Source organism: Dendropsophus ebraccatus, chromosome 6 (assembly GCF_027789765.1).
Source record: "Dendropsophus ebraccatus isolate aDenEbr1 chromosome 6, aDenEbr1.pat, whole genome shotgun sequence".
NCBI classification, from domain to species: Eukaryota; Metazoa; Chordata; class Amphibia; order Anura; family Hylidae; genus Dendropsophus; species Dendropsophus ebraccatus.
In genome coordinates this window covers 104,578,884-104,604,726 of record NC_091459.1, presented here as the reverse complement: position 1 = coordinate 104,604,726, position 25,843 = coordinate 104,578,884, and the positions used below count along the sequence as shown (strand labels likewise).

Below are 25,843 nucleotides of genomic sequence, written 5' to 3'. Positions count from 1 at the left end.
CATATATACAGGGGTACATGGAGGATACATATATACAAGAGGAGACATACAGAGGAATTAGGGCTGGGTGAGTAAACAAATTAATTCGCCCAGAAGGTTAGAATCAATTAGATTTTTGTAAAAATCTTAAATTAAATTTTAACAAAAAATCATTGCAGGCAGAGCAGCATGGATTGTCGTGTTGGTGGCCGGGCAAGAGGTGCAGGTCAAGCGGGCGGCGCGGAGGTGAGGTGCATGGCGGGCTTATGGTGGTGCGTGGAGTGTTGGGCTGGAGGTGAGGTGCAGGGTGGTCGGGCAGTCCGCCTAATAGAGCTGCGACTGACCTGCCTGAGCTATAAATATTACGTCCTGCTCCCCTCCTGGCCACACGTGCAGGTCCCCGGTCTCTGGAGCAGGTGATATCACCACTACAGTCCCTGCTGCCTCCTTCAAAGACTGGGGACCTGCATGTGTGGCGGGGAGGGGAACTTGTGTGCCAGGGTGAGAGGAAGAGGAGAAGGGCTATGTGCACTCCTGCCCCAATCACCCCCAGCTGCCCCAGTCCCCCTAGAGTCACCCCCAGTCTGCCTCAGTGCCCCTCAATCACCCCCAGTCTGCCCCAGTCCCCCTCAGTCACCCCCAGTCTTTCCCATTTCCCCTTCGTCATCCCCAGTCTGCCCCAGTCCCCCTTCAGTCAACTCCAACTGTCCCCAGTCTCCCTTCAGTCAACCCCAGTTTGCCCCATACACCCCCAGCTCTCCCAGTCACCCTCAGCTCCCCCAGTTTGCCCCATACACCCCCAGCTCTCCCAGTCACCCCCAGCTCCCCCAGTTTGCCCCATACACCCCCAGCTCTCCCAGTCACCCCCAGCTCTCCCAGTCACCCCCAGCTCCCCCAGTCACCCTCAGCTCCCCCAGTTTGCCCCATACACCCCCAGCTCTCCCAGTCACCCTCAGCTCCCCCAGTTTGCCCCATACACCCCCAGCCCTCCCAGTCACCCCCAGCTCCCCCAGTTTGCCCCATACACCCCCAGCTCTCCCAGTCGCCCCCAGCTCCCCCAGTTTGCCCCGTACACCCCCAGCTCTCCCAGTCACCCCCAGCTGCCCCAGTTTCCCCCAGTGACCCCTCAGCTATACCCGTATTACTACTACACCCCTCATCTGTACCTGTACTACTACAGCCCACATCTGTACCTGTACTACTAATCCCCCTCATCTGTACTACTAATACACCCCTCATTTATACCTGTACTACTGCTACTAATGCCCCTCATCTGTATTACTAATACCCCCCATATCTATACCTGTACTACCTCACCCCTCATCTTTACCTGTACTACTACACCCCTTATTCACTATACCTGTACTACTACACCCTACCTAGATGGAGGCACCAGTGGTATGGTGGTATAAGTAACTATGTGGTGAAGGAGTGGTGATAATATTTGTTACTTATATAATGGTAATAGATGATGTGGCTATGGGGTCATAGAGCGCAGTTATGGGCGTGGCTATGTCCCTCTTTCCCCCCAGCAAAAGTTGGGGAGTATGCATATATACAGGAGTACATAGAGAAGACAGATATACAGAAGTATATAGATGATACATACAGTATATACAGTAGTACATAGAGGAGACATATATACAGAAGTATATAGATGATACATATATACAGGAGTACATAGAGGATACATCATATATCCTCTATGTACTCCTGTATATATGCATCCTCTATGTACTGCTGTATATATGTCTCCTCTGTACTGCTGTATATATGTCTCCTCTGTACTGCTGTATATATGTCTCCTCTGTACTGCTGTATATATGTCTCCTCTATGTACTGCTGTATATATGTCTCCTCTATGTACTCCTGTATATATGCATCCTCTATGTACTGCTGTGTAGGTCTCCTCCTGTGTATATATATATATATATACATATATATATATATATATATATATATATAGTTACACTGATCCAAATTTTCCTGCATTGCATATTCCCTCGTGAATATATATATATATATATATATATATATATATATATATATATATACGCACACACAGGAGGAGACCTACACAGCAGTACATAGAGGATACATATATACAGCAGTACATAGAGGATACATATATACAGGAGACATACACAGCAGTACATAGAGGATACATATATACAGGAGTAGACATACACAGGAGTACATAGAGGATACATATATACAGCAGTACATAGAGGATACATATATACAGGAGGAGACATACACAGCAGTACATAGAGGATACATATATACAGGAGTAGACATACACAGCAGTACATAGAGGGGACATATATACAGGAGGAGACATATACAGGAGTACATAGAGGATACATATATACAGGAGTACATAGAGGATACATATAAGTATGTGTGTTTGTTGTTTTGTTTTATATTATTTTTACTAATGGGGGGTGCACACACGAGGGGGGTGTTCTAAAAAGAGGAATGCCTATACCCACAGGACCACAGCAGTGATATAAACTATTGTAAAAAAAAAATACTGAAACCCCAGCTTTCCCAGCATCTTGTATTTGTAGTCAGTATGATGGAGGTCACCCAGCTTTTCCACCATCTTATACTCAGTATGATGGAGGTTACCCAGCTTTCCCAGCATCTTATAGTCAGTAGGATGGAGGTCACCCAGCTTTCTCACCATCCTATACTCAGTATGATGGAGGTCACCCAGCTTTCCCAGCATCTTATAGTCAGTAGGATGGAGGTCACCCAGCTTTCCAGCATCTTATACTCAGTATGATGGAGATCACCCAGCTTTCACAGCATCTTATACTCAGTTTGATGAAGGTCAACCAGCTTTCCAGCATCATATACTCAGTACGATAGAGGTCACCCAGCATTCCTTGCATCTGTCTATGGGTACGTTCCGTGTCATCGCTGAGCCGCCCCATAGACTTATACAGGAAAGTGACTTCTGATCCCTTCACAGGGCACAGTAGGATATTTGGTCACAAATGACGAAGATGTTATAGGTAAGGGTCAGAGTGGTCCTTAAAGGATGGGCCGCCAGCCTGCTACTTATGGGCCAGTGCTGTGTGCTTGCCCCCCGGGCTAAAATTTGCCAGCCAGCCCCTGGTCACAAGTATCAGTGTTGTCTCTTGTAAAACTCGGTCTACTTGCAGTGGTAGTGTGATGTGGCAGTGGTAATACCCTTCGCACATTATAAAGCAATTGTCCACAGTTTTGCAATGTTTTTCTATGTTTTTTACTGGTGAGTCATTTGTTTAAGAGATGTCACAGGTGAAAATAGTGAGTCCACAAACCACACTGCAAAACTGCAGCAATTTTTTAAAAGGTCAAATGTTCCCCTAGGTACATACAAGAATAAAAGGAACGATTTAGCAGAGTTGCAAAAAGGGATGATTATTGTCTTTAGAGCCAAGGGTGGCAGTATTTACAAAACTTTAAGTCTGTGAACTGTGGTGAAAGGGTATTGTGAGCAGACAAATCGCACCATTGCAAATAAACGATGTGGAAACTGCATAGTATCGCGTGTCATTGATGTGAGAGGTGAACGTCAGCTATGAAGGTGTGCAAGGGCAGGCCGACACCCCTCAGTGGTGCAGCTCACCAACAAAATGCACCAGGGTGACCAGAAACAATAGTGGACCCTGTTGTTTATGGGCCTCAGAAGCAGATGGATGGTCACTACACCTTTGCTAACAAAGTTTTACAGTAGTTTAGTAATTGGATCTCAGCTGATCGGCAAAGAGTTGCCAATAAGTCCCCAGTGAGTCACGTTTTCTACTCCATCAGAAGTGTCAGACGAGACACATCAAAGAACAAACACCCTGCAACTACTGCTGGAAGAACACAAGCTGGTGGTTGCAGCGTTATAGTCTGGGGATGTTTTCTTAGCCTTCTCTTAGCCACTGAGTCTTCCACATCCTTGTGGAAGACACTCTCGACCAACGCGGGTATAAATATATTATTTTGTACTTTTGTTACAGAGATGATACAGTAACACATATATATATATGTTTACTAGAAAAGTACCTTGGGATATAAGTAAGTGGAGGCACCAGGCACGATAGGTGATAAGACCGGGGACATCCATCACAGCATAATAACTCCCCGCCATCACGACACACTGAACACTCATCATCATTACTCTGGAAGAGACAGTACATGGTGGTCGGTGACTACTGTAAGTGTGAGCAATAGAGAGAGATGCAAATAAGGAGTAAAAAAGATATATAATAGAATTTCCTGATGTGACTAAAGCAAATGATGTTACACAGACCTGATGATGTGACAACTCGGGAGCAGAAAGGTTTGGAGTAAGGCCAATCTAAATAGAAAAAAAATAAGTAAAAAAGAATGATAATTTTTATTATGAGACAGACACATACAAAGGTATTCTTATATTCTTTCTGCCTTTTGGTAAAATAAACTTCGATTTTTGATAAATAACATACAAAGGGAGCACTTAGCAGAAATTCAGCCTTATATAACACTAATGGTCATATAAGAAATAATAGTCAATGGTGGTCTATGACTTGGCAAAAAAGGGTTGGTTCTACTCTAATTATATTACATATCTACATTTATAATTGTATGTTATTAGGAAAGGCTGTTAACCTTGTATCAGGTATCATATGGTATGGGCAATTTCCTGTCCCCGTAGAGAACATTATCACTATTTGTCAGGTACGCCATAGAGAACCGGGATATCTTAGTTTTGTTACTCTGCAAGTCCATACTATACTACTACTACTACTACTACTCACATAGTAGTATATGATGTCAGAAATAATCCAATATTATATTAATCCAATATCCAAGCAGAGAAGTAATACATTAGGGCGCTCAACATTCCGTGATGCTTTATTTCTTCAGTAACATATAGGAAACCTCATGTACCAGACAACAAGGACACCAAGCACCATGATTATGGTGATTAGAATTATAAATATATAATAAACATTATCTCGGTTTTTGGCGTCCTCGTTGTGTGCACAGTACATGATGTTTCCTATATGTTACTGAAGAAATAAAGCATCACGGAATGTTGAGTGTCCTCTTGTATTACTTCCCTGATTGGATCTTGTGTAGTTCATGTTTCACCCTCCTTACAGTACGTACAGTCCTTACTGGCACAAGCTCACTGGTAGGTTCCAACAAATAACCCTCAAGCCATACAGCACTGATCTTGGTAGGACCACACTATGAAGATATAAAGATGCAGAGTTCATTTTTTTTTAACTTTTGCAAACCTACTAAAAGTATAATTGCTATAAGGAAGGGTTAGATAAAAAAGGTAGTATAATGTAATTCTGTGGCACAAGACCGTTGGGCTCGTGTTGTACAATCACACCATACCTTTGCTGTTCAATCACACTGGATCTTTGTCTAACTGCACCAAATAGGGACAATGTGATTAGACATCCAGGACCTGTGTGACTGCGTGCAGGTGTGGGACCTGTGTGACTACGTGCAGGTATGGGACCTGTGTGACTGCGTGCAGGTATGGGACCTGTGTGACTACGTGCAGGTATGGGACCTGTGTGACTGCGTGCAGGTATGGGACCAGTGTGACTGCGTGCAGGTATGGGACCTGTGTGACTGCGTGCAGGTATGGGACCAGTGTGACTGCATGCAGGTATGGGACCAGTGTGAGTGCACGCGGATACGGGACCAGTGAGAGTGCACGCAGGTATGGGACCAGTGTGAGTGCACGCAGATATGGGACCAGTGTGAGTGCGTGCAGGTATGGGACCAGTGTGAGTGCACGCAGGTACGGGACCAGTGTGAGTGCACGCAGGTACGGGACCAGTGTGAGTGCACGCAGGTACGGGACCAGTGAGAGTGCACGCAGGTACGGGACCAGTGAGAGTGCACGCAGGTATGGGACCAGTGTGAGTGCACGCAGATATGGGACCAGTGTGAGTGCACGCAGGTATGGGACCAGTGTGACTACGTGCAGGTATGGGACCAGTGTGAGTGCACGCAGGTATGGGACCAGTGTGAGTGCATGCAAGAATGGGACCAGTGTGACTGCGTGCAGGTATGGGACCAGTGTGAGTGCACGCAGGTATGGGACCAGTGTGACTGTGTGCAGGTATGGGACCAGTGTGAGTGCACGCAGGTATAGGACCAGTGTGACTGTGTGCAGGTATGGGACCAGTGTGAGTGCACGCAGGTATGGGACCAGTGTGAGTGCACGCAGGTATGGGACCAGTGTGAGTGCACGCAGGTATGGGACCAGTGTGAGTGCATGCAAGAATGGGACCAGTGTGACTGCGTGCAGGTATGGGACCAGTGTGAGTGCACGCAGGTATGGGACCAGTGTGACTGTGTGCAGGTATGGGACCAGTGTGAGTGCACGCAGGTATGGGACCAGTGTGAGTGCACGCAGGTATGGGACCAGTGTGAGTGCACGCAGATATGGGACCTGTGTGAGTGCACGCAGATATGGGACCTGTGTGAGTGCACGCAGGTATGGGACCTGTGTGACTGCGTGCAGGTATGGGACCAGTGTGACTGCGTGCAGGTATGGGACCAGTGTGACTGCGTGCAGGTATGGGACCAGTGTGACTGCGTGCAGGCACAGTAGCATAAAGCATCCATGACACTTAAAAATAAAACTGTCATGTCACACAGATGTTGGGGTCTGAATTTTTAATACTCCCACCAATCGTTAAATAGAGATGAGTGAAGCGTGCAGCTGAGCATTACACTCCATGCTTTCTTCCGTTTCTTGCTGCAGGAGACGGGCTCCATTGTAAGCCTATGTAGACAATCACAGTGAGTTGAGTCGAGTGAAGCACTTAACTGCACGCTTGTCCAGTCCAGGCTCTAAATAACAATCGGTAGGGGTCTGACATGTCTCTGTCAAAAGTTTCAATGATAATTATATTGCAGAAATCTCATGGCTGCTCCAGGAACAGATAACATTACAAAACTGGTGTCATGTAATAATCAATTTACTTTCATTACCTTCTATATGGTTACACATGTGAAGCCTCTATGTTCTGTGCACTTACGTGACTGATGGATAATTTTGGACGGAGAGTCAATTTCAGGGGTTGATTCCGGCTCTGATCTGTCCCTTCCAGCTCTGTCTCTTTCTGTTTGGACTTTTCTATAAAATGATTTGTAAAGTAAATAGTCAATAAAATAGGAACTGTAGTAAAAGGGTACAAAGTCCCCTATACAGGTCCCCTATAAAAATAAAATAATAATAATAATAATAATAATAATAATAATAATAATAATAATAATAATAATAATAATCATGGACTTAAAGAAGCAGTTCACAAAAAAGTATTATTGCCCCCTTCGGTAGGCGCTGGACTGTATACTCACCACAGCTGATTCGTTTTGGTCCTGCGCCGCCGTTCAAATCCGGCGTGCGCTCACTTCAGCTTTTGCAGTGACTCCTCTTCTCTGCCTTGTAATTGAAAGTAAGTCACGCGCTTCCATAGAAAATGCATGGAAGTGTGTGAGTTCCGGTGTATAATCACAGGACAGAGAAGAGGAGTCACAGCAGAAGCGGATGTGAGCGCATGCCGGATTTGAACGGCACCGCGGGACTGGAACAAAGCTGCGCCTCGGGACACCGATCAGCTGCGGCAAGTATACGTTCCAGCGCCAGCGGGGGGGCCAATAATATTTTTTGTGAACTGCTTCTTTAAAGCAGATTGCAAATGTTATTCTAAGGTGATCCAGGATGTGGCGTTGCTCCTGCACAGCCAGTTAGTGGCTGGGGTGGGACACCTCTGCAGTCAACAACTGGCTAAGCGGGTACTTCCTGCAGGAACGTGATGTTGCAGGAAGCCGTGAGAAACAGGAGAAAGGCAACGGTCAGAGAGCTGGTGATGCTGCACTGCAGGGGCACAGGGATGTGTAAGTTTAGATTCTTTATTAGGTGCACGGCTTATACTGTATTTTGTGGGATAGTTTGTACTTTTTGTTGCAAAAAAAAAAAAATTGGACATTTGAATTTTCTCCATCTCTCGCTCAGCAGCATGTTGTGAGTCAGTGCCACGTGTGCTATATATGCATATATGACATATATTCATGCTGCACTCACCGTCCTTTCTCTTAACTCACAAGCTCACAAACATATTTCACATTCACCACACAGTAAGTGGACCTGTGCGCTGTCAGAGGCCAAAGATGAATTATAGCCCCAGTCCAGCCATGTTGGCATGTAATATGAGAGGTCTTTCTATTTTACTATCTAAATGACATGCAAAAAGGTCCAGAGCCTCATTTAGGAGTCTCAAAACATGGGACCAGCCAGATATCCCTGCAGGGAAGGACCTAACAAAGAGATGGCTCCTGTAAGGAGACCACCAAAACCACCATAATAAGTGGTCCCTTCTGTCAATATCCAACCTAAGAGTCTGATGATATGACCAGGAAAATACCAGGGCCAAGTATCCATCCACAGACATCTGTTTTGGTGTGTTGTCCCTCATCAGTGTGGAACAGGACTCTGGTTAGGTGGGAGCAATGCCCAGGGGACCAATACTACAAGCAGATCACGGATCTCAGGGAAACCAGAAAAAAAGACACTGTCGCTGCTGGTTTAAGTGCTCAATACAGTGAAATTCTAAGTGTGTTGCAAAAGTTCTATGGCAAAATCTAGGCTGAAGCAATTCCAGACAAGTAACTTTCTGCAGAAATATATTCTTCTTATCTTTATGGAGGACACACAATGGCATGACTCTACCTGTGTTGGCCTTCTTGTCAGTTGTCAATGCTTTACTTAGAGTGAGGATGGCAGCTTTCCCTTCAGTATCATCTACAGTGGTGGGGACTTTTTGTGGAGCTTCAAATAAAATTAAACAAAACCAAATCATGCATAATAAATGGGTTCATAAGACATAATCCCTGTTATATTCTTTACTCTCTCAGGCTCTACACATAACACAAAAAGTAAGCAAAAGTCATTAAATTTTAAAATATATTTTTCCATAAAAATACAAATATTAACCCGCCTGTGACATCCACCATACATGTACTGTATAGTAAATGTGGACTAGGAAGATATGGTATGTAGTGTTGAGTTAACTTACTGAGCCTGAACTCTTAAAGGACAAGTGCCATGAAAAACTTTTTCCCAGTAATTGAAGCACATTACAAAGTTATATAACTGTGTAATATGCTTCAATCACCTATCTGCCTCCCTTCTCTGCCTTTTCCCCCCTCCACCCCCCACCAGGAAGTGTCCTAACTCACACAGACCTAATTACTGTTGTCACGTCACCAAGCTCTTCTCTCAGCTTCTTTTCCTGTTACAGCAGCCCCCCCCTCCCCTGCCTTGTCAGGTGACTCAGCTTGCTCAGCTTCCATTGGCTGAACAACTGCAAGCCATCACTTGTCACATCTCACTTGCTTATCTTCCCTCCGACTGACTGCGGCAGATGGGCAGCTCCCCCCTCCCCTCATACCCTCTCTCCTGCTGCAGTGGACTCAGTGAAGGAGTCATGTCACTAGAGAAGATAAGCTGAGCAAGCAGAGTCACCTGACAAGGAGGGGAGGGGGAGGCTGGTGTAACAGGACCTAGAGCAGCCCTCCTGCTGATGACTCATCCCCACAAGAAGGAGCTGCCTGGTGACGGTGACGACAGTAATCAGGTCTGTGTGAGTCAGGACACTTCCTGGTGGGGGGTGGAGGGGGAAAAGACAGGGAAGGGAGGCAGATAGGTGATTGAAGCATATTACAGAGTTATATAACTTTCTAATGTGCTTCAATTACTGGGAAAAAGTTTTTCATGGCACTTGTCCTTTAATATTTGATTTTTGGCGGCTGGAGAAGGTGGACGCAGCCCCAGGGCTGCCAGAAAAACATGGATGCGGCCTACGGCTGTATCCATGTTTTCCACGGATCCCTAGGGCTGCATTCAAATTCTCCAGCCGCCATGAGTTAAATGGCAAGTGTTCAGGTATGGCCGAAGCCGAATGTTCGGTAACTTTGCTCAACACTAATGGAATGGGGTCAGGGGCATCTAAACTGCTGATATGTTCCTATAGTGCAGGGGGCACTGAGGATGAAGGTATATTTCTTACCTTCATCCTCAGTGCCACTTTTTGGGATAATAGCAGTTTATTTCATATGCTAATTAGGTGTTTTAGTGAACTGAGGACGGGACTACTGCTGCTCTCTTCTGCTAATATTAACTACTAATAGAAGGGGGTTATAGTCCCACCCACCAGTAGATCAAAATGTTTCATTAGCATATGAAATTTCCTAAAACAGTGCAGAGGAAGAAAAGTAGAGTAAGTAGAGTAAAAGAAAAATAATAATAAAAATGTATATATTAAACCCCTAAGTAAATTAAATTTAATAAAAAAAAAACAAAAAAACATTTCTCAATTTTAAACTATAAACCACAAACAAAATGCCAATTGCTAATAATAATTGGCATTGGTGCATTTGAAAATGTATGAACTATTGCAATATAGCAAAACAAGAAAAAGTTACAGAGAGATCAAAAAGTAGTATGTTACCTGAAGTGATATCGATAAAAACTACAGCTCACACCGCCAAAAAATAAATTCATTGACTCTAGTGACTTACAGTGTGAGGAGGACCCCAGTTTCTCCTGTTTCTCGGTTTTACGAAGTGGCTTTGTTTTAGGTGGAGGACCTATTTGGAGTAAATTATTACCAAGTCAAACCATTAATACTAATAATACGAATTCAATCAGAGTGGGCCATCACACACAAATTTTGACAACAAAAAGATCAATTTTACAAATATCAAAAGTGAATGTTGCCTGTATACAACCCCCCCCCCCACACACACACACATACTGTGTGTATTTGATTTAAACAAACTTTTTTTTTTTTTTTTTTTTTTTAAGTTCAGTAGTGTGCTGCATAGATATTTACTACTATATATACACTACTACCAGTAGCGGTCTTGGGCACCACGCATACCACGCAATTGCGTGGGTCCCCGACATCCAGGGGGGCCCCGCTCTGGTGCCCAAGACCGCTGCGGCTAACTATGTGCGCTCGTAACGAGCGCACATAGTTACAGGCAGCAGCGGCACTGACAGGGCAGGAGCCATTGGCTCCCTCCCTGTCAGTTACTCTTGTGGCCGCAGGAAGTGATTTCCCTGTGGTCACAAGAGGCTGCTCTGTGTCTCTGGTGCCGGCGCTCGAGGCGTCACTGGAGCGCCGGTGCCATGACAACGGGAGAGCGTCCTTATGTGACCGCAGGGGAAACACTTCCCGCGGCCACAAGAGAGAAGAGACGAGAAGACGCCGGACCCAGGTGAGTAAAAATGTATTTTTTTGGTTTTTTTGTGTGTTATATATAGGGGGCCTATATAAAACGGGAGAAGCGCACAGGGGGGCTATATAAAACGGGAGAAGCGCACAGGGGGGCTATATGAACGGGGGGAGCGCACAGGTGGCTTTATAAACAGGGGGAGTGCACAGGGGGCCTATATAAACAGGGGGAGCGCACAGGGGGCTATATAAACGGGGGGAGCGCACAGGGGGGCTATATAAACGGGGGGAGCGCACAGGGGGCTATATAAACGGGGGAGCGCACAGGGGGGCTATATAAACGGGGGGAGCTCACAGGGGGGCTATATAAGGGGGAGCACACAGGGGGGCTATATACAAGTGGGAGAGCTCACAGGGAGGCTATATACAAGTGGGGGAGCACACAGGGGGTATATAAAACTGGGGGCAGCACGGGGGGTATATACAACTGGGGGGAGCACACGGGGTATATACGACTGGGAGAAGCACACAGGGGGTCTATATAGTATACTGGGGGAGCACACAGGGGGTCTATATAGTATACTGGGGGAGCACACAGGGGGGCTATGTATAACTGGGGGATCACACAGCTCTATATATAACTGCGGGAGCACACAGGGGGGTCTATATACCACTGGGGACAGCACACAAGAGGTATATACTACTGGGGGCAGCACACAAGTGGTATTTACTACTGTCGGCAGCGCACAAGGGGTCTATATAACTGGGGGCAGCACACAGCGGTCTTAATTACATTGGGACTGCACAGAAGTGCCTATATGCCTCACTACTATACTGGGGCACAGAACATACCTAATTATTAAGTGGGGGCACAGGGACACCTTTAATCTGTGGGGGCACAGAGGGGCGTAACTACTATATAGACATAGAGGGGACCTAACTACTGTATGTGTTGGAGCCTAAAATATTTCTCTGACAGATTCTGGAGGAAAGATTACCAGCCGGGAGAAGACTTCAAGGTGGCCCAGGCTGGATGGAGAGAGAAAGAAAAAAAAGTAAAAGACGCTGATCAGAGAAGACGCCTCCTGTAAGTCACTGGATGTAACTGCACTCTGTTATAGGGTCTGTAGTGATAGGGGTCATGGTGTGGCAGTATTATGTTATGGCATCATTGGTAATATCTTCCTGTTTTGTTCAGAGCAGTTTTGAGGTGATATGTAATCTCTGTATGGTGGTAGGAGGGTTATAAGAGGACTACTGGGGAGGGGGGGGCAGCGCATGTCGAGGAGGGGGGGCATGGGGGGGCCCCAGACATGACTTTGCTTGGGGCCCCAGAAATGCCAAGACTGCCCCTGACTGCTACTATATTTAAACTATGGTTTTGTAATGAGGTTTATGATCCTATTGTTTCTGTACATGACAGTTATCGTCTGTACAAGACATTTAAACCTAAACCACAATACAAAACTGATCAATCTGATCAACTGGTTACATAATACACTAGATCAGATCTCTGGGTGTAATACAAACAATATGCATAGGATTTTTAGCAAACTGTTGCATGAACAATCACATCAACAACCATACCAAAAAATTGCTTAATCATTTAAGCCATTCAAAAAGAAAGGAATGGCAACATCGATTGAAAGGCTGAAAAAAAGACTAACAGGTCAGTCAGAATAATATTGTATACATATGTAACATTAATATACTCAAGAAAGGTATGAAGATCATTTTTATACTCATATATAAGTATTATACTCATACTTATATATTCATATAAAATGGTGATGTCACGACCCGACTCCCAGAGCTGTGCGGGCTGTGGCTGCGGGAGAGGATGATGGCAGAGGGATGCTGAGTGTCACTCAGTGCCCCCTGCCATCATCCTCTCCAGCAGCCACAGCCCGCACAGCTCTGGGAGTCGGGTCGTGACATCACCACTTTATCCAGGAAGTGAAGCCTTGATGCAGTAGTAAGTGCAGGGAAAAAGCACTTTATAAGCATTTCCCGTGTATATTGGTGATTTGTATAACTTTTGGGGGCAATACAATACTTTAATAAAAAGTTTTGCCGAACTTCTCCTTTAAATGTATCCACTATGATCATTTTCTAAGTCAGAGTGTTACATAGTCTCTCTGCTCTTACAGTAAAGAATCCTCTTCTATGTTAGTGTAGAATCCTTCTTTTGGTCTCTGAGATCTCTGCATTGACATGTGATATATTTGTACAGTTAGTGGGTACTCCTCAGGCACACAGGCGCAGGGAAGCCCCGGTCCTTTTTTTGAACCGCAGCCCGATCCCCGCATACGGAGCCATTCTATCATTCTATTCCCACGCACTGGCCGGGGGTGAAGCACTAGAGGTGGGCCGGCCCACCCCCAGGCGAAGGAAGTCCCCACCCCTCTATAATGGGGCTCCATTGATTCACTACTTTGGTAATTGTCCAAATCTACTTGTCACTCATGTCACTTTACCAGTGCCAAATAGCTGCACAGCACCTCCAGAGTCCTTCTCTACTCCAGCTTTTCTTTTCTTGTGCAGCTTTTGATGGTCTGAATGTTTGGTAGTGGAAGAAGAGCGTCGAGCTTTGCGCTGAGAGAGTTTATCTGAAGCTAAAGAGGAAATAAAAAAACTATAACTGAGAAACCTCCAGACTCAATGACCAAAATAGCAAGAATAGTCAATGTCTAAAGGGGTTGTCCAGTGAAAAGTTTTTTCTTTCAAATCAACTTGTGTCAGAAAGTTAAATAGATTTGTATCATACTTCTATTTAAAAATCTTAAGTCTTCCAGTACTTACTAGCTGCTGTATGTCCTGAAGAAAGTGTTGTATTCTTTCCAGTCAGAGACAGTGCTGTCTGCTGCCACCTCTGTCTGTGTCAGGAACTGTCCAAAGGAGGAAAGGTTTTCTATGGGGATTTGCTACTGCTCTGGACAGTTCATGCGTCACACTGGAAAGAATGCATTACTTCCTGCAGGATATACAGCAGCTAATAAGTACTGGAAGAACTAAGATTTTTCAATAGAAGTAAATTACAAATCTGTTTAACTTTCTGACACCAGTTTATTTGAAAGTAAAACATTTTCACCGGAGTGCCCCTTTAAGTAGCAAAGATAGGAAATAACATATAGTCATTAGCATAGAAGAAATCTTGAAAATGTGCACAAATGTATCCTCAGTAATTTTACTGAACAATAGGGAAACCAATGGTGGCCTAGGCTGAATGTTGAGTGTAGTGTATTTACCAGTCTGAAGAGCTTTCTGGATTCCTGATAAGTGAGGGTAACTCTTCAAAATATACTCTGTGGACAGGAGTGACCAAAAGCCACGGATATAGTGCATATCCCGAGTCAGAAGCCAAGTAAGAAGAGCATGAGAAGCTTTCTGTGCTCCTATTTCTTCACCAGCACGCTGAGTCTCCTGTATAAGAATGACAAGCCCATAACATGTCACATTAATGGTGCCATCATCTAACCATAGTCAACTAAATAAACTGATGTTTACACCATTACAACCTGTCACGGCCGCGGCGGCGTCCCGTGCTCCGGACCGCCACCGCGACCTCTCCATGCAGCTGCCGGGGTCCATGTACAGGGACCCGGCGCTGCTACTAGTTCCGCCCCGGGGGGCGCCTTACCTCACCCCGCTCCTGTCACCCGCTGTGCCGGCCGGCAGGCGCGTCCCCGCCTCTTAGGGCGTGCGCGCGCCGGCTGTCTCAGATTTAAAGGGCCAGTCCGCCCTTTATTGGAAGGTGCACTAATCACTTCCTATAAATTCCAGCCCTGCCCCACTACTGGTGTTGGAGCCTCTACATGCTTCCCATAGCGTTTGGCCCAGCTCCCTGTTGTTCCTGATTCCTGTCCGCTACCTGGTCCCTAGTCCTTGTTCCTGATTCCTGTCCGCTACCTGGTCCCTAGTCCTTGTTCCTGATTCCTGTCCGCTACCTGGTCCCTAGTCCTCGTTCCTGGTTCCTGCTCCTCTGTTACACTATTGCTCCTGTGTTCAGCCTGTCACCTGCGGTTACGCCTACAGACCTCTGCCAGCACCATCTCCTGCCTACTGCTCCTGCCACGCCTCGCCTGCCGTCACTAGCAACCAAGCCAGGGGTAGCGACCTGGGGGTCGCCTGCCGCAGCAAGTCCATCCCGCCTTGCGGCGGGCTCTGGTGAAAACCAGCGGCCCCTTAGACTCCGCTCCCTGGTGAGGTTAGTGCCATCGCTAGTGACGGTCCAGTGGATCCACTTCTCCAGGCGTTACAGTAGGCTCCAACCATGGATCCCGGCGAGGTGCCTGATATCTGCGACATAGCCCGAGTGGTCGCCCAACAGGCTCAACAAATCCAGCAACAGTCGCAGCAGATCCAGCAACTCACTGCCGCCTTACAGCAGCATACTATAGCCCAGCGCACACCACCTCCCAAGCAAATACGGTGGTCACTCCAAGTTGTGCAAAGGATTCCTGACTCAATGCACCATGCACATTGAACTTTTAAGTAGTCAGTTTTCCACCGAGCGCTCTAAAGTGGCTTTCATCATCAGCCTACTGGAGGGTAGAGCTCTGGCTTGGGCCACGCCGCTGTGGGACCGAGATGACCCTGCTGCTGCCAATCTCCGAACCTTCCGGGCCGAGTTTCGCTCCGTCTTTGAGGAACCTGCCCGTGCGTCTTCGGCTGAGACTGCTCTACTCAACCTCTCTCAAGGGAGCTCCTCCGTTGGCGACTACGCCATCCAGTTCCGCACCCTGGCAGCGGAATTAGACTGGAATGAGGCCGCTCTAATAGCTACCTTCAAGAAGGGCCTGTCCAGTCGGGTGAGAGACGTGCTTTCCGCCCGAGACCTACCTACCTCCCTGAACGAACTCATCCTACTGGCCACCAGGGTCGATACTCGTTTTTCTGAGAGAAAGGAGGAGGTCTGGCATGAACGGCGACTAAGCCTGTCCCGTCGCCATCACCAGCTGGCGCCGGGCTTCCAGAATCCTGATGTTCTGGTGTCCCAGCCGACTCCGGAGATTCCTATGCAGGTGGAATGGGCTCACCTGACGCCTGATGAGAGAATTCGTCGTCTGGAGCTGAATCTCTGCCTCTACTGCAGTGGTCCGGATCACTTTCGGCTGAGATGTCCCCAACGTCCTCAAGCGTCCGGGAAACGCCAGCACCTAGGTCCGGTGGGAGAGGCCTCCCTAAGTGTGAATGCCACCTCTCCAAGGTTCTCTATGCCAGTCTCCATCCAGACACCCACGGGACAAAATCACCAGACTACTGCCTTTCTCGATTCTGGGTCAGCAGGCAGTTTTATTGCAGCAACATTGGTCCAAAGATGGCGGCTACCCGTGACCCAACTAGCCAGACCCCTGACTATCTCCTCGGTCACGGGCGAGATTCTTACCGACCATGTGCACTACCAGACTGCACCTCTAGTCCTCCAGGTGGGCACCTCACATCAGGAAAAGATCTCCTTCTACGTCCTGCCCCATTCTTCTTCCACCATCCTCCTGGGACTCCCTTGGCTACGATTACATGCCCCTAAGCTGGACTGGAGAACCGGGGAGATTCTTAGTTGGGGTCAGGACTGTTCCAACCAGTGTCTGAGGTCACCTCAGCCCAAGTACTCTATGTTGTCACCCGACCCCGCCAAGCCTCTATCCGGCCTACCGGCGGAATACCAAGACTTGCCTGATGCCTTCTCTGCCACAGAGGCGGACTCTCTACCACCTCATCGGGCGTACGATTATCCCATAGACCTCCTTCCTGGAACTTCTCCTCCACAAGGTCGGGTGTACCCTCTCTCCGTACCCGAGACTGAGGCCATGTCCTCTTACATCTGGGAGAACTTACAGAAGGGTTTCATCCGCAAATCCACATCCCCTCGCCACATAGGGATGGACTTCATCACTGATTTGCCTCCATCTGCAGGCAAAAAGAGGGGGAGGCCAAAGGGGGGGGGGGGTACTGTCACGGCCGCGGCGGCGTCCCGTGCTCCGGACTGCCGCTGCGACCTCTCCATGCAGCTGCCGGGGTTCATGTACAGGGACCCGGCGCTGCTACTAGTTCCGCCCCGGGGGGCGCCTTACCTCGCCCCGCTCCTGTCACCCGCTGTGCCGGCCGGCGCGCGCGTCCCCGCCTCCTAGGGCGCGCGCGCCGGCTGTCTCAGATTTAGAGGGCCAGTCCGCCCCTTATTGGAAGGTGCACTAATCACTTCCTATAAATTCCAGCCCTGCCCCACTACAGGTGTTGGAGCCTCTACATGCTTCCCATAGCGTTTGGCCCAGCTCCCTGTTGTTCCTGATTCCTGTCCGCTACATGGTCCCTAGTCCTTGTTCCTGATTCCTGTCCGCTACCTGGTCCCTAGTCCTTGTTCCTGATTCCTGTCCGCTACCTGGTCCCTAGTCCTCGTTCCTGGTTCCTGCTCCTCTGTTACACTATTGCTCCTGTGTTCAGCCTGTCACCTGCGGTTACGCCTACAGACCTCTGCCAGCACCATCTCCTGTCTACTGCTCCTGCCACGCCTCGCCTGCCGTCACTAGCAACCAAGCCAGGGGTAGCGACCTGGGGGTCGCCTGCCGCAGCAAGTCCATCCCGCCTTGCGGCGGGCTCTGGTGAAAACCAGTGGCCCCTTAGACTCCGCTCCCTGGTGAGGTTAGTGCCATCGCTAGTGACGGTCCAGTGGATCCACTTCTCCAGGCGTTACACAACCAGAGTTTTCCATGGACTCACCCATCCCCTGTTTATAGGGCACCACTAATAAAGGCAATGTCTCTTTGTGGTCTGAACTTCTCTGACAATCTGGTGTGTTGCACCAATCAAAATAATCTGGATAGCCGCCTAAAATATCAGTCTGGATGTGTAGACTGAAGCTGCTCCTATAAAAGTAGTCTGACAATACTGCCCATTTAGGCTGGTTTCACACAAGCATATTATGACTTGTATCCTTATTACAGCCACAACTCCCAGCCTTAAAGGGTACTGGTGCAGGATCCTTTAAAAAAAATTCTGCAGGTGAATGGTCCTTTTCTTTACACGAGCCATGGTACAGAAGACCAATAGTACCATAGACATATTTAGAAAGATTTACCTTAGGCCAGCCTTAGGCTGGGTTCACACTACGTATATTTCAGTCAGTATTGTGGTCCTCATATTGCAACCAAAACCAGGAGTGGATTAAAAACACAGAAAGGATCTGTTCACACAATGTTGAAATTGAGTGGATGGCCGCCATTTAATGGCAAATATTTGCTGTTATTTTAAAACAACGGCTGTTATATTGAAATAATGGCCGTTATTTACTGTTATATGGCTGCCATCCACTTAATTTCACCATTGTGTGGACAGAGCCTTTCTGTGTTTTTAATCCACTCCTGGTTTTGGTTGCAATACTGACTGAAATAAACTGACAGAAATATATGTAGTGTGAACGCAGCCTCAGGCTATGTTCACACTACGTATGTTTCAGTCAGTATATGTATATTTCAGTCAGTATATTTCAGTCAGTATTGCAACCAAAACCAGGAGTGGATTAAAAACACAGAAAGGATCTGTTCACACAGGGGGAGATTTATCAAAGGGTGTAAAATTTAGACTGGTGCAAACTGGCCACAGCAACCAATCACAGCTCAGCTTTCCTTTCAGCACTGCCTAAAGCTGAGCTGTGATTGGTTGCTGTGGGCAGTTTGCACCAGTCTAAATTTTACACCCTTTGATAAATCTCCCCCACAATGTTGAAATTGAGTGGATGGCCGCCATTTAATGGCAAATATTTGCTGTTATTTTAGAACAACGGCTGTTATATTGAAATAATGGCAGTTATTTACTGTTATATGGCAGCCATCCACTCAATTTCACCATTGTGTGAACAGAGCCTTTCTGTGTTTTTAATTCACTGCTGGTTTTGGTTGCAATATGAGGACCACAATACTGACTGAAATATACGTAGTGTGAACCCAGCCTTATGCTGTAAATTGACCCACAACCCTCTTAAAAAACTTTAGGAGGTGTCACGGGGATCGAAGCACCGGTGCCAACCAGGTAGTATAATTTTTTTATTTTTTTCAGTAAATTAAGTGTTACATTCACTTTAATAAATGAGCAACAAGCTTACTGATCACTGCTTACTTACTGAGCCTATTAGATCATGGACAAGGACTGCACTAAAGGTCCCTTTTTTCAGCCGTCAGTTGCACATCCCCTATTACACATGGAGACATGCAGCCGATTTACAGTGATTTTTATGCAAGTGACAATTGAGTGATCAGCTGACGAACAAGTTTCCTTGTTCAACAGCTAATTGCCGTCCCCCATGTCCCATGCAGGATTTACTAAGAGGCACGCACCTCTCCATATATGTGACAAATCTAAGGATGTCTTGCAGTAGTCCCAAAAAACCTACACCAGCTCTGAGTTTGGCATCGATTTTTATATTATTTATAGTTATAAGCATAAATCTTAATAAATTGTGCACAAAAAGAGGCCGCGTCCCCTGTGCGCTTACAGCTCCCTTTTGCCCGTTCGTCAGATTAGAGATGTAGATTGGCAAATAGATTTACGACAGGTGCAGGGATGATCATTCCCCCCCCCCAAGTGTCCATCTGTGACCATCCAAAAACATGCGAAGCATATATGTGAGAATTGCGCTATATAAGACAGCCCTGAGGACTTCCATAATTTACAGCTAAATTAGTAACTACTCATTTGCACTACTGAGGGTTCAGTAGACCCACCTGAAATCTATCTTCGGATACAAGGTCTCTGTCCATCATACCATGTAACAATGGGAAGAGGTCAGTAATTGCCACAGCGATTTCGGTGCGGTGCCATTTGAGGAGCGCTCTCAGATCTGTCGCACTAGGAGGAGATTCCTGCTGAGACATTCTGTTGGAAATGCAGAAGATTACAAAGAAAATCTTAACATATGAAATTTATTACAATCATCAGCTTTTGTAAAACCAACACTCCCAGCTTAACCTTACAGTGAGTTTTGGTGCAAGTTTGGCTTAGTGGTTACACAACTGGAGAGCCCAGGCTGGAAACCACCGCTCTAGCACATATGACAATGCTGTCCCAGCTGTAGTAAGTTATAATAGGTGCCCTGCACATTCCCCATACAGGTCCCACTTGTTCTTACCTGACTTCTGATTTCCAGTGCTCTTCTCATGTGTAGGCAGGAGCTTCCTATATACTACCTGTAAATTAAGTTGTAGATAGATACCTAACCAATAACATACAGAAAACCAGAGGTCTCCTCCTATTCTACAGAAAGTCACCTAGCATGATAAGGTTCATTAGTAAGACGCTGAAACTGAGCAAGGTGCATCAATCAAGTAAGAGTAATTGAATAATGGGACATTCATCATTGCTGGTTAGGTCTAGTCTCCAACACCTTTTATATGCTGCACATAAAATAAGGCTTCTAAAGTGAAAAGTGAGGTATAAATTAAGTAACAAATGTGGCAATAGTTACGTTTCTTATGGGTTTCATATGATGCATTAAAACGCCGTATGGGGTACATAGATTTATATGGATTAAATATTGTTGGTACCCTGGAGATTAGTGGTAGGGGAAAAAACCTATAAAAAGCAAGACAAGGAGCCAGAGCATTGCAAATGCAGAAGGCTTTTTATTCAGCGATTCTCACACCGAAGATATGAACACAATTCTGCTGTAAAAATGTTGAACAGAAGAAAACCTTTGGTGGAACAATTCAGTTTTTTTTTTTAAATCTTAAAATAAAGAAAAACATACTCTTACAAATAAACAATACGTAGTGACAGTAAAGGTGTAGTGCAATCATACAGATTTACATATGTCAAAGCCAGCTTATAGAGCTCCCGTCCATCTACATACATTCACATATAACACACTGCTGAGACACACATAAACAGTTACAGCCCATCAGTAATATTGACTATTACAATGAAAACTATGGGAGAAAGCAGTCAGTTTAACCTGTGGTGTCATAAGGCTCCCTCCAACATAATAGGAAACTAGATAATGTGACATGTGACAGGATTATAGTACAATCATCACTAGGGCCCACATTATTTTTCAAGACTACTTGCAATGTTGCTTTATTTGTATATCTGCACTCCAGTTATTATGTTTTTGTGCACAATTGAGTTACTTGGCCTTGCTTTCAAATGGAAGGTATGAAAATTCTTCCATGAAGAGTACCTCTGGCCAAACTTCTCCAAACAGTAGATGGGTCCCACTGGTAACTAAGAAGGGAAGACTAGCGTACTCGTATGCCTGTCTTAAATAAAGCCCCACCCCCATTTACCCTGACAGACGCACAGTTTTCCCACAGTTTCCTGAACCCTCCTGAAAGGCTTTATGATCTGTTTTTTTAATGTAAAAATGGCCGCAGAAGCATGAGGGTGCGTTCACACGTACAGGATCTGCAGCAGATTTGAAGTTGCAGATTCAAGGCAAAACCAATCTGCGCCATCAAATCTGCTGCAGATCCTGTACGTGTGAACGCACCCTGAAGGGGGCCTTATCCTACATATAAAATGATAATCATTATCACCTGTTTGGTGTAATTGGCTAATCATACACCTGACTATAATCCTACAACATCCCGGACTTTATGCACGTGTACCTTTAAAGAACTGATGGTTTTGCAGGGTGATCACACCAGATATGGGTTTTAGTTTCCTCTCTGTTCATTCACTTTGAATTGTATTAAATGATAAAAATAAACTATTGTTGACACGTTTTAATTTTGGAAAGCAGTCTCACTCTGCAGCATTTTCATAATCTGACCTTAGCACAGTACTGTACGTATAACAGAGCACAGCATGAAGAGGCCCTATAAACCTCTATAAATTCTAGCATATACCGGTTGAGTGGATGTTGTGTTGCTAATATTATTAGGATGGTTAGTGAATGATAGAAGCTTCTACGTACAAGGCTGGTGAGCGTTATATAGTTAGTACTGAAGTCAGGCCATCACTGACGGAAATTTCTGACATACGAGTTGTTTTTCTTAATCATCTCCACCCAATGTAACCTGATATCTGTTATCTGTTTCTGACCTCCCCATGTAAAACCATGGACTTTCCAGAAGCCACCATCTACACCACATACCTAATAACTTCAGAATGTGGTAAATATGAGCATGTTTACACTGCACTGCACTGATTATATATATATATATATATATATATATATATATATAGAGAGAGAGAGAGAGAGAGAGAGAGAGAGAGAGAGAGAGAGAGAGAGAGAGAGAGAGAGAGAGAGAGTGAGTTACATGTATAACAAGGCTAAATAACAAGACTTTTCGCCTGAACTAGGACACAGCAGGTGGGATCTTCCCACATATTATTTTTGGTCAGTATTTTGCAACCAAACCCACAAGTGGATTAAAAACACAGAAAGGCTATGTTTACACACTGTTGAAATTGAGTGGATGGCCATCATTAAATAATAGCTGGTATTTCAATACAACCGCAGTTGTTTTGAAATAATGGCCGTTATTTGCCATTAAATGGCGGCCATCCACTATAATTCCACTAAATGTGAGTGTGCCATTTTTATCCATACAACCCTCAGCCTTGTGCTTGGCGATGTAAGGCTTGCATGCAGCTGCTCAGTCATGGAAACAGTCAGCACTGTGACTTTTCTGCACTATGGCGTACATTTATCCTTTGTTGCCCATACCAAAAAACTGCTACAAAAATTGTATGTGTTATTCCAGCCAAGAGTAAAATGTACATTACACTTCTCAGCACTAAAACTACAACACCAAAAAGAAAACCTTATAGAAGTAACAGAATCGATAGACATTTTACTCATGTCCTAGTGATGAAAAAATGAAAACAAAACATGTCAATCAATTTTGCATCAAATATAAGCGTCATGCACAGAGATACATGCACGCACATGCCAATACATCACCTACACGCCTTACAATCATTAATATCTGCTGCTAGCAGCTTCCTTGGCAATTTGCAGACCAATGGTGTCCTAGGTGTGCTCAATGGGAACTAGTCTGGAGGCACTGGAGGCCATAGTAGCCATGCTCACAGTGGTAACATACTGTAGAGTCTGATGTTGTGTTGAGGCTCCTAGGACTATTTGGAGAAATGGCTGTACCAATGCTTCCACATCCAAATCAATGTAACACTGAGCTGTTAGAGTACCTGGAATAAAGACTAGAGGGGTCCAGTACATGTACATTATGCCCCCCAACATTATAATCCCAGTAGTAGGACTGGTGTGACCATACCTCCCAAGTGTCCCTCTTTTGGAGGGACAGTCCCTACTTTTGACCCATGTCCCTCTTTGCCCCTTACATGTCCCTCTTTTTGACCTAGGAATTAGATTGGCATTAATAAACCTTCAATGAAGAAAGTGTCTGGTTTCTTACTGTATAATAGACCCAAACTTGCATATTGTTCTATCATGTGGTGCAAGCTGGATCCTAAAAACTGTTATATTCACATGAATCATGTGACATTATGGCCCCTATCACACATGCTGACTCATTAAGTTTTATGGCCCCATACGCACATCTGTAGGTGTTTCTGATCTATTTGGGGACATGATCCATGCTGCAACAAAACAATGAAGCCATTGTGCGTCTGTGTCACCTACATGACAGTGGGGACCTGCAAATGTGGACAGGAACTGAAACACATTTGTAACCCTGTCCGCAGTTTTGGGTCCACAATTACAGACAGCGTTACTGATGTGTGAATGCGACCTAAGGATGCCGTCACACATACAGGATCTGCTGCAGATTTTCAGATATCGATGTAACTAAATGCATCAATTTGCAGCAGATCCTGGATGTGTACATGCATCCTTAAATTAAAAAGAAATGCCTGTAAAATTTTCCTAGCATGAACCACAAGTGTCCCTCTTTGGCCATCCAAAAAGTTGAGAGGTAAGGTGTGACATTCCCTCATGAAGACCAGTTTAATCATTGCATCTGAGACTAATGCTGGGTTTACACAGAACGATTATCGGGCGAATTTTCGCGATAACGATCGATTCGAACGATGATCGTACGTGTAAACGCGGCGAACGATCGAAAAATCGTTCATTTTGATCTTTTAACAGGTTCTTAAATCGTCGTTCGCAAAAAATTCGCCGATCGTTCCGTGTAAACAGTCGTTCACTGATTTTACCTACGTGTGAGATAGGCTTAAGCGATCGCAAAACGAATTTTCTGTACGATATATCGTATCATCTAAACGCTGATCGTTATAAAAAAAAAAATCGTTACTTCGAAATCGTTAATCGTACGATCGGGCGAATTATCGCACCGTGTAAACCCAGCATAATGGTGCGTTTACACAGGCAGATTTATCTGACAGATTTTGAAAGCCAAAGCCAGTAATGTCAATGCCAGTAAAATCTGGCAGATAAATCCGCCTGTGTAAACGCACCATAAGGCTATGTTCACACTACGTAAAAGTACGGTCGATGTTGCCGATGGCAACAACACCCGTACTTTTACCGCGGTGGAACAATGCATGTTGTTCTATGGGATCCCGGCCGGAGCGTACACACATCGTGTGCGCTCCGGCCGGGATCCCATACGCCGCTGCAAACAACTGACATGTCAGTTTTCTGCGGACGGAATTCAGTGAATTCCGGCCACAGAAAGACCTGTCAGTTCACACAGTGAAGCGAGCGGCTCCGGCCGCTCGCTTCACTGTGTGCTATAAGAAGCTCTGAGGCGGGCGCGCGCTGATGCGCCCGCATCAGAGCTCCGCGACCGAAAGATCATCCGGCCGGTACTTAAGTACGGTCCGAGATGATCCGTCCGGAGACCGGCCGTTCCGTGACCCGGCTGGGGTCACAGAACGGCTGGTCTCTTACGTAGTGTGAACATAGCCTAAAACAGGACCCATCACTAAAGGACAGACCTCCATTCCAGGCTCTATGGCTGTCTTCCTCTGCACTAGAGATAAGCGAACCTTGAGGGCTTATTCCCACATCCCATATTTTACGGACGGATAAAACGGACGGGGAAGCCCTGTAGTGGAGTTTCCCCACCCGGCATCATGTATCAATATTATGCTGGGAGCGGTGAAACAGTTTGAATCTCTGCAGCACTGTAGTGACAGAGCCGCGCGGCCATGACGCTCTGAGTCGCAGCTACACAATACAAGCGAGGTCGCTCTGAGATCCATAAACGGCAACGATTGCCGTAATAAATCTGAGATCGATTTTGTGTGATTATTGGGTAACAGCCACTTGTGGGTCACACTGCTGCACCATTTGCCTTGCTTAGTAATGACATGGCGATTATAGGTCTTATAACCCATGGCTGCCAGAGTAGCCTCACCCTATTGGGGTGTGAATATACCTACAACACGTTTGGGCTGTGAGTTTTGGCTCAGCTATTCAGAAAAATGGCCTGCAGCGCAGCCTCCAACACTAGAGGGCGCTGAGAGCCCGAACACACTGATGTTCCTTCAGTAAATACACCTCCACCTGAGCGGATAGAAGGTGATGGAAGCTGGTAGATAACGGGAGACGCACTGTACAGGGATACAACGTGACCCCCGACTGAAGCATTAGGAAAAGCGAAGGCCACGCTAGTAATTTATTTTATCCCGGTAACCTACGACCTCCAGCCCGTCCTCCAATAAGGAGACTTCCTGCGCTCTGAGAC

At 45.9% G+C, this 25,843-nt stretch overlaps 1 protein-coding gene across 7 annotated transcripts in view; it reads right to left on the bottom strand.

Moving 5' to 3' along the window:
• Positions 1–25,825, bottom strand: part of AIRE (autoimmune regulator) — a 40,093-nt gene extending 14,268 nt beyond the window's left edge. For 3 of the 7 annotated variants that reach the window (XM_069975508.1, XM_069975504.1, XM_069975507.1), the window contains exons 1-11: positions 25,539–25,825; positions 20,338–20,395; positions 19,934–20,084; positions 14,465–14,639; positions 13,694–13,831; positions 10,558–10,626; positions 8,708–8,806; positions 7,014–7,111; positions 5,113–5,193; positions 4,271–4,318; positions 4,024–4,139 (exon numbers count right to left, since the gene is read on the bottom strand). In XM_069975508.1, coding sequence (XP_069831609.1) covers positions 4,024–4,139; positions 4,271–4,318; positions 5,113–5,193; positions 7,014–7,111; positions 8,708–8,806; positions 10,558–10,626; positions 13,694–13,831; positions 14,465–14,639; positions 19,934–20,083 — 974 coding nt within the window. In that variant the 5' untranslated portion in view covers position 20,084; positions 20,338–20,395; positions 25,539–25,825. The remainder of the gene's footprint in view (positions 1–4,023; positions 4,140–4,270; positions 4,319–5,112; positions 5,194–7,013; positions 7,112–8,707; positions 8,807–10,557; positions 10,627–13,693; positions 13,832–14,464; positions 14,640–19,933; positions 20,085–20,337; positions 20,396–25,538) is intronic. The other 4 variants (XM_069975505.1, XM_069975511.1, XM_069975509.1 and 1 more) reach the window with 4 other exon arrangements.
• Between the last annotated feature and the right edge of the window lie 18 nt (positions 25,826–25,843).